Raw genomic sequence first — 9613 nt, forward strand, 5'->3', positions numbered from 1 at the left:
CGAGTCAGAACGGAAAGGCTGAGGCAGCTGCGCCCGGAGATCGCCCGCCTCCGCCTCCGCCTCCGCCCACCAACACGCCCGCTGCCCACCTCAACCTCCTCGTCGTCTGATCACCATCGCCTCGGCTAAAAATCCCGCGGTCCACGCCCCCCCTCCACTCCAAATCCCGTCGCCATAAATCTCGCCGCGCGCGCCCTCTATCCCGTCCCCCTCCCCGCTCCGCCACCGGCGCCGAAGCAGAGCAGAGCAGAGCTAAGCCATGGCCGGCTCCGAGGAGCGCGTCGTCGCCGTCATCATGGTTGGCGGCCCCACTAAAGGTCAGTGGAGCTACTAGATCTGCGCCCACTGGGATCCCCCCGCTCAGAGCTCGCTTGCCTTATGGATTGGCTCTGGTGTTGGTTTGTTTGGTGCAGGGACGCGGTTCCGGCCGCTGTCGCTGAACGTGCCCAAGCCGCTCTTCCCGCTCGCCGGCCAGCCCATGGTGCACCACCCCATCTCCGCCTGCCGCCGGGTAAGCCGCCGATTCCTTCATTCCCTTCTCCTCTGTGGAATCGTGGTGCCTCTGTGTGTTGCTGTGCGCGGTTCGTGTGAGATAAGCTTTTGGATCCCGCTGCCGCAGATTCCCAACCTGGCACAGATATACCTCATCGGGTTCTACGAGGAGCGGGAATTCTCGCTGTATGTCTCGTCTATCTCCAACGAGCTCAGGATACCCGTCAGGTTTGTCTCCTGACCTGCTGTTTGCTTCCGGTGGGTTGGGTTCGGTGCAATCGGAGATTGCAGAGCAGTGCCATTGACAGCGTGTTTTCAAGTCTAGGTACCTAAGAGAGGATAAGCCTCATGGGTCAGCTGGAGGGCTCTACAGCTTTAGGGATTACATCATGGAGGACAGTCCGGTAATGCCTTATTGCCCTAGCCCAATGGTCAGCTTGATTATCAAATTGGATTAGACATTTAGATATATTGTCTAGTGTGTAATGCAGTGGATTACTTACAGCCCATCTAGCTGAGTAGTGTTTACTAATTCAGGTCATATGCAGTGGCTGCGGTTTTGTAGGAATCTACTACATTGCTATGTTGAGTGGATCGAGATATTTTCATCCTCTAAAAGTTGGTTACTGTTTTTCTTGTGGTCTTGCAGTCACACATAGTTTTGCTGAACTGCGACGTCTGTTCTAGCTTCCCCCTACCAGACATGCTAGGTAGGTTGCTCAAGTAACTGAAGTATACTCTTCCAACATTTTATCCTGTCGGTTAGATATATGACTTCGGTCATGATGTTTCATGATCTTAGACACATTCCTCTAGTCGCAACCATGGCTTGGTGTAATAATTGAATATCACGAGCTTGTTCTTGATTTGTTGTTTAGCGTTACCTATACCACTAGCTATCAAAGTCATATCTAAACTTGCTCTCGTGTCCCCGGTGGGGTGTATAAGTGGAGTGGAAGTGTAGTCAGTTAATGTTGAATCCAAAGCGAACTGCCAGGCTTGTCACCAATAGCTTGTTTTGGGCGTATTCATGGGTTAGTTAGATGCTTACAGTGCTGCAACCTCTTCTGATGTACGCTATTGTAGGTAAAGTCACTAAGTTAGATTACATGCTGTTCAATCTGTGCTGTGACAGTTGTATGCCTCACTAATTAATTTTAAAGTATTGTTCATATAGAGCACATATGACAACAAAGCATCAGTCATTATGTGGATCTGTGGTACATAAATCTGCTATTAAATTTAGTTGTTTGTATACATGGACACTTCACTGCCAAAAGAGTGTGTTTTAAAGATTAATGGACTGTCTGCATAGCTTCTGCATTGTTGGTCATTATTGGATACCAACGACTAAATGTTTCACCGTTGTCATTGCAGAGGCCCATAAAAAATATGGAGGAATGGGTACTTTACTAGTTAACAAGGTATGATAATACTTCTGAAACATTGCAGATTAATCTTACCTTTCTCATGAATAATTTTTCAATCCTAATATCATTTCCACTTGTAATATTGTATGCCAACATTTTTAATCAGGTATCTGCAGAGTCAGCAAACCAGTTTGGCGAGTTGGTAGCTGACCCTGAAACAAACGAACTTCTGCACTACACGGAAAAACCAGAGACTTTTGTGAGTGCAGTTCTGCTCTTTGTTTAATTTCTCATCAGAATTTTCAGTTGAGACTTTGCAGGCCATATTTCTTTCTGAAATCCTTTGCAACTTTTCACAAGCAATGGTTCTCAATGCATAATTATATCATGGTTGATAGCACTAATACAGTTTATCCATCTCTAGGTGAGTGATCTCATAAACTGTGGAGTGTATATATTTACTCCCAATATCTTTAGCGCCATTGAGGATGTCTTAAAACAGAAGAAAGACAGAGGTATTGTCCGATGATATATTTTGACTCTTTCCTTTGGAATTGTTTATTATTGTTTAAACATAATGCTCTTTTTGTTCTATGCTTCAAATGCTAACTTCTCTTAAATAAGTAGATGTAAAATTCCTTGTTTCCTTTTGACACATGGATGTGTCAGTAGATATTCTTACTTGGTCTTCTTAGATCCCCTGATTGACAGTTTATATTTCCAGCATGAATTAATCCCTTTAAATGCTACATTTCAGCAAATTTGCGCCGTGTATCTAGCTTTGAAGCTCTTCAATCAGCAACCAAGTATGTGTTTCTTCTTCTATTCATGCGCATGCATATTACAGTTATTACCTTTTGATTCTCCATTTTGTGGCGGGTCTTCCAAAAATTAGTAGTTGATAGCACCGCCATGAATTCAATTATAAAGTATTTGCTAGAGGAAATGACTCAGTGTATTCCTCCAAATCCTAAAAGGGTGGGATATATAGATCCTATACATGGGCCTCTAGATGAGCCTCTATACATGGGCTCACATATACACCAACAGCCCCCGCAGTCTGAACTACCGGTGCAGCGGTGTTCAAGACTGGACAACAAAAAAACCAACACCCCCCGCAGTCTGAACTACCGGCGCAGCGGTGTTCAAGACTGGGCAAGAAGAGAGTACAAAGAGAGTACAAAATGGCAAATACCCCCCGCAGCCACAACTAGCCGCCGGCTACGTTGAGGCTGGAGCGAAACTCCGAGAAGGTTGAGGAGGACAGTCCCTTGGTGAAGATGTCAGCAAACTGGGAGGTAGTCGGGACATGGACTACCCGAACATCGCCGATGACGACTCTGTCGCGCACGAAGTGTAGGTCGATCTCCACATGCTTCGTCCGCTGATGTTGGACGGAGTTGGTGGAGAGGTACACTACGCTGACGTTGTCGCAGTAGACGAGCGTGCTCTTGGCGAGCGGGCTGTGGAGCTCCGCCAAGAGCTGTCGGAGCCAAGGCGCCTCCGCCACGCCGTTAGCGACAGCCCGGTACTCCGCCTCAGCACTGGAGCGGGAGACAACCGGCTGCCGTTTGGACGACCAGAAGACAATGTTGCCGCCCAAGAAGACGACGTAGCCGGAAGTGGAGCGGCAAGTGTCCGGGCAGCCAGCCCAGTCAGCGTCGGTGTAGATCACCAGCTCAGAGGTGGGAGAGCGGTGAATAACCAAGCCGAAGTCAACAATGCCACGGACGTAGCGGAGGAGACGCTTTAGTGCAGCTAGGTGAGACTCCCGGGGATCATGCATGTGAAGACAGACCTGCTGAACGGCATAGGTGAGATCCGGCCGGGTGAAGGTCAGGTACTGCAAGGCACCGGTAAGGCTCCAGTAGGCAGTAGGATCAGCCACGGGATCACCCAGATCAGCAGACAGCTTCGCCGGAGTATCGACAGGAGTGGAGCATGGCTTGCAATCAGTCATCCCAGCCCGCTCCAGAATGTCGAGTGCATACTGCCGCTGGTGATGGAACATGCCAGACGGGCGAGTCTCAACAGTAACGCCCAAGAAGTGGTGGAGCTGACCAAGATCCTTCATAGCAAATTCCTGCTGCAGATAGGAGATGACGCGCTCAAGCAACTGCTGACTGGAGGCTGTGAGCACAATATCATCAACATAGAGCAGCAGGTAGGCAGTCTCATCTCCACGGCGGTAGATGAACAGAGAAGTGTCAGCCTTGGCCTCGGTGAATGCCAAAGTCAGCAAAAACGTGGCGAACCGAGAGTACCAAGCCCGAGGACCCTGCTTCAAACCATAGAGGGACTTGTTGAGCCGGCAGACCATATCCGGACGACTCGAGTCCACAAAACCCGCTGGCTGAGAGCAGTACACTGTCTCTGTCAGAGTGCTGTGAAGAAAGACATTCTTCACATCCAGCTGGTGCACAAGCCAGGAGCGAGAGAGCGCAAGCGAGAGGACCGTACGCACCGTAGCGGGCTTGACCACTGGACTGAAGGTCTCATCATAGTCCACACCAGGCCGCTGTGTGAAACCCCGGAGAACCCAGCGAGCCTTGAAGCGCTCCAGTGTGTCGTCAGCCCGACGCTTATGCGTCCAGATCCACTTGCCGGTGACCACATTGCAACCAGACGGACGCGGTACGAGGTCCCACGTCTGGTTGGCAAGGAGAGCCGCGTACTCCTCTTCCATCGCGCGACGCCAGTGAGGATCTGCCAGGGCGTCGCGGACAGAGGAGGGTACCGGAGAGACCCGCGGCTCGCTCTCGGTGGCGGAGAGGGTCGCGGCTTGAGACGCCATCCGCCGAGTCACCATGGGATGGATATGCCGAGGATCTCGATGGATGACTGGCGGGTGGTTCACCTCTGGCTCGACTCGAGAGCGAGTCGGCAGAGGCGGCGGCGGTGACGACTCCGGTGTAGACGTCGGAGGAGCCTCCGGAGCCAGAGTCGGCGCCGGTGCCGGCGCCGAACGACGCCGGTACACCTGCACCGGCTCAGCGTACCGTGGCGGCGCCGGTGTCGGCGCCGAACGATGCCGGTACACCTGCACCGGCTGAGCGTATCGCGCAGGTGCAGGGAAAGGGACTGGGGCCTCGCGTGGAGCAGCAGGAGACACCGGGGCCGCGCGTGGCGCAGTAGGAGACACCGGGTACGCGCGTGGCGCAGCAGGAGACACCGGGTCCGCGCGCGGCACGATCGGAGGACCGGGGGCCGCGCGTGGCGCGACTGCAGGCACCGGGGCCACGCTCGGCGGAGCAGGGATCACCGGAAACGGTGCTGGTGTACCGGGAAAACCTGCAGGGAAAGGACAGACATGAAAAGGTGGATGGACCACCGGGTCAGTCGGAAACAGAGACTCCAGCTCGGGGTCAGGAGAAGGTGTGGAGGAGGTGGAGTAGGGGAAATCCGACTCGTCAAAGACGACGTGTTGGGAGATCAGAACGCGGCGAGAGGTGAGGTCAAAGCATCGGTACCCTTTGTGGTCAGGGGAGTAACCAAGGAACACACAACGAGTCGAGCGGGGCGCCAGCTTGTGAGGAGCAGTGGCGGAGGTGTTAGGGTAACACGCACATCCGAAGACCCGAAGGTGGTCGTAGCAAGGAGGGGTACCGAAAAGAGCGTGGTGTGGAGTGGGAGCAGGAGAAGCAGTGGACGGAAGACGGTTGAGCAAGTAGGTGGCGGTGTGGAGGCTCTCGGCCCAGAAGCGCGGGGGCAGAGAGGCCTGGATCGGAAGGGTGCGCACGATGTCGTTCGTCGTGCGAATCATCCGCTCAGCCTTGCCATTCTGAGGAGAGGTATACGAACAAGACATATGCAGCTGAACACCCCGAGAGAGGAAGAAAGAACGGGAGGTGGAGTTGTCGAACTCCCGCCCGTTGTCACACTGGACGGCCTTAACGGTGAGACCGAACTGAGTGGACACCCAGGCAAAGAAGTGGAGGAGGGTGAGGAAGGTCTCAGATTTGGCGCGCAAAGGAAACGTCCAAGAGTAGTGCGAGAAATCATCGACCACCACCAGATAGTACTTATAGCCAGAAAGGCTAGGAACAGGAGAGGTCCACAGGTCACAGTGAACAAGATCAAACGCATGCGTCGCATGCGAAGAAGAAGAAGAAGAAAAAGGGAGCCGAACATGACGACCGAGCTGTCACGCATGGCAGAGGGGCTCAGCAGGAGCCCTAGTACCAGGAACATCGGTACTACGACTGAGATGAGCCAGAACGTAGCGGCCAGGGTGACCAAGACGGCGGTGCCAGGTGGTGGAAGACGGCGTCGCGGCAAAAGCGGCAGACCAAGACGGCCAGGGCGAAGAAGGCGAGAGTGGTGCAGCGGAAGAAGGAAGGCGAAGGGTGTAAAGGGGCCCCGTGCTGTCACACCGAAGTAGCGGACGCCAGGAGGCCGAATCCTTTACAGTGAGGCCAGAAGAATCAAACTCGATGGAACAAGAATTGTCAGCTGTAAACTGACGAATGGAAAGAAGGTTATGAACCATCTGAGGAGCAATAAGGACAATGAGAAGACGAAAAGAGCCAGGAGCAGAACCCACGGCGGTGACAGGAAGGTAAGACCCATCACCAACCATGATGGAAGAAGGACAAGAGGGGTGTGGGGGTCGGACAGAAGAGAGGATACCGGCATCTAGGGTGGTGTGGAAAGAGGCACCCGAGTCGGCGAACCACTCGGTGCTGACCGGCGGCGTCCGCCCTATGGCGCTGAAGGACTGCGCCAGTGCGGCCTGGTCCCACCCCCCAGGCCAGGTCGGCTCCTGGCTGGGTGGAGCGGGTGAGGTCCAGAACAGCGCGAACATGGGAGCAGCAGCGGCGAGCATGGCCGCCGGCTGGGGCTGAGGACGAGGGCTCGGAGTGCCCCGAGCACCACCACCACGTCCCCTCCGCCGACGATGCCCTCTGCCTCCCCTACCCCCGGTCTGGCCGGTGAGAGGAGCACCAAGGAGGGCGTCGGGCGAGGACAAAGCGCCGTACTAGATGAAGGGGACGGCGGCGGCGGCGCCCTGGGGCAGCCACGTGCCGAGGACGGCGGCCTGCGCGGCGCGCACGGCGGGCGCGACGGCCTGCACGGCGGCAGCGCGCGCGGCGGGCGGCGCGGGCGCGGGAAGAGGCGCCGTGGGCGCGGCGCCATGGCCGACATGGTTGGCGGCCTGGGGCCACGGCCGTGCCAAGCCAGGATCAGGGGCGGCGGCGGCGTGGGGCGGCCACGCGCATGCGCCGGGGGCCGCGCCCGCGGGCGAGGGCGGGGGCGCTGCGGCCGCGTGCAGGGCAGCGTCGGCCTCGGGCCAAGGCGCGCCAGGGACGCGCGCAGCGCCGGCAGCAGCGTCTGGCCTCGCCAGCCGCGTGTGCCAGCGACCCAGGCGGCGGCTGGAGCAGCTGCTGCAGCGTGCCTGGGGTGCGGCCGAGCAGCAGCTGCAGCGGGAGAGAGGGAGGAAGGGCGCGCGGCCGAGCAGCAGCTGCAGCGGGAGAGAGGGAGGGAGGGCGCGCGGCGGCAGGTGCGGCCGCGACCCCCACGGCCGGGGCGCGCCACGCTACAGCAGGGTGGGCCCGCGCGGCGGCGTCAACGCGCGCTGGAGGGGCGGTCGCAACCCCCGCGGCCGGGGCGCGACAGGCAGAGGCGGGCGGACCAGCGCCCCAGCGGTCTGCGCCCGCCGCGCCAAGGGTCCCCGCGCCCGATCCGGTGGAGGAGGGAGGGAGGGCGCGCGGCTGCAGGGGAGCAGTGCCCGCTGCGGCAGGGAGGACCTGCGCGGCGGCGGCATCGGGCGCTGCAGGGGCGGCCGCGACCCTCGCGGCCACCGCGGCGGCGGCGGCGGCGGCAGGGGCGGTGCCGGCAGCGCCTAGATCCAGCGCAGAGGAGGGGAGGGAAGGAGGAGGGGTGGGGCGGCGGCGGCGGCCGGCTGCCGGCCATGGTGCCGGCGGCGGCGGCGGCTGCTGCTAAAGGGAGGAAGGGAGATAAAGAAGAAGGCTAGATACCATGCTATAGGAAATGACTCAGTGTATTCCTCCAAACTCTAGAAGGTTGGGATATATAGATCCTATACATGAGCTCACATATACACCAACAATATTCATTATTGTGTAGACCATCTTACAACTTTGATGTCAACAGGGCACTTCCAGCAGACTTCGTTAGGTTAGATCAAGATATTTTATCCCCTCTAGCGGGAAAGAAGGAGCTGTATACATACCAGACACTTGATTTTTGGGAACAGATCAAGACACCAGGGTATATACAAGAATTTTTTATCCTGTCTTTTGTAATCTTGGAATTTCTGTCTAACCATTGCTCCATGTTGTGTAGGATGTCTTTGAGATGTTCTGGGTTATATCTTTCTCAGTTCCGTCGTACATCTCCTCATCTTTTAGCCTCAGGAGATGGCAAAAGGACTGCAACTATTGTAGGCGATGTGTACATCCATCCATCTGCCAAGGTGCATCCTACTTCAAAGGTAATGCCTGACTCATCTACCAATTTTGGTCAGATTGTCATAGATCATGTTCATTTTGTTGTTGTTGAATGATAATGATGTGCATAAACTTTTTAATAGGAATGTCTTCAAGAAACAAAATGTAGCTAACCCTGTAACTCTGTAAACAGATTGGTCCCAATGTCTCTATATCAGCTAATGCGCGGGTTGGAGCTGGTGCCAGGCTTATCAATTGCATAATTCTGGATGATGTTGAAATTATGGTTAGTTTTCGTTTTCTCTGTGCCAAGTGATAACCCTTTAGGAACATGAATCTCATATTTCTTTTTATTTCTTTTTTTTATTTGTGTATCAGGAGAATGCAGTTGTTATACATTCAATTGTGGGGTGGAAGTCATCCATTGGAAAATGGTCACGTGTACAGGCAAGCAACTTTTGTCTTTACCATTTCATTTTTATCCATTTTCAAATTTAATGAATCCTCATTCTACATAAAGCTTTAGAACTTTGCCTTAAAACACTTTTGTCAAGCTCAATTCAAGTAGCATGACTGCAGAAGCAAAGTTTCAGACAATGTTGAGTCCTTTTTCTGACGAGTTTATGCTCCTGGACAGTTCAGTACATCTAATTTTCTTGAATGGTCGGTTGCTAATTCCAAGTGCAAATCTAATGCATTCCACGGTGATATTTGAATGCATAGTTTTAGTTATGACATCTGAAATTGGCGTCACTGCATCGTCTAGTCTTTTTCTGGGCATATCAGTTGGTTTAACACTTTAATTTAATGAAACTTCTGTTTCTGAATTCAGGGCGAAGGTGATCACAATGCCAAACTTGGCATTACTATTCTTGGTAAGACCCAAACCAGACGATTTATTATTGCATTCGCACAGAAATCTTCGTGATAATTTTGTTTCTGCAAATTGCCATCCTATATTAATGCAGGTGAAGCTGTTGATGTTGAAGATGAAGTAGTTGTAGTTAACAGCATTGTGCTCCCAAACAAAACGCTCAACGTCAGTGTCCAAGAGGAGATCATCCTATAACAGCCATCAATTTTTTTTTGTTAATCCCAAATAAGTTCTGAAGACCATCCACGTAGTTTCTGTTTATTCGCTCTTACCACATAAGGTTCAGTAGATTGAGATTATTATTAGTCTGTGTCTGTACCCTTCTTGTGATGTGATACGGCACAATCTTCTTGACCTGTTACTAATTTGGTTGGTTAGTGTGGTGGTTTAGAAAATGTAAAAACATGCGACACCATTTTTGTTGAGAATGAATACTTTACTATCAAATGTCAGTTGTTTACCTGCTT

General features: G+C 53.6%; 1 protein-coding gene across 1 annotated transcript; it reads left to right on the plus strand.

Annotated features, from left to right (window-relative positions):
* LOC120646915 (mannose-1-phosphate guanyltransferase alpha-like) lies at positions 1-9613 on the plus strand. The gene is made up of 15 exons (XM_039923449.1): positions 1-317; positions 414-511; positions 620-720; positions 818-896; positions 1142-1202; positions 1870-1916; positions 2029-2121; positions 2287-2377; positions 2620-2668; positions 7977-8093; positions 8169-8316; positions 8466-8558; positions 8651-8719; positions 9105-9147; positions 9241-9613. The coding sequence occupies exons 1-15, from the start codon at positions 260-262 to the stop codon at positions 9339-9341; spliced, it is 1248 nt and encodes a 415-aa protein (XP_039779383.1). The 5' UTR covers positions 1-259; the 3' UTR covers positions 9342-9613.

This window comes from Panicum virgatum, chromosome 9K (assembly GCF_016808335.1).
Source record: "Panicum virgatum strain AP13 chromosome 9K, P.virgatum_v5, whole genome shotgun sequence".
Lineage (NCBI taxonomy): Eukaryota > Viridiplantae > Streptophyta > Magnoliopsida > Poales > Poaceae > Panicum > Panicum virgatum.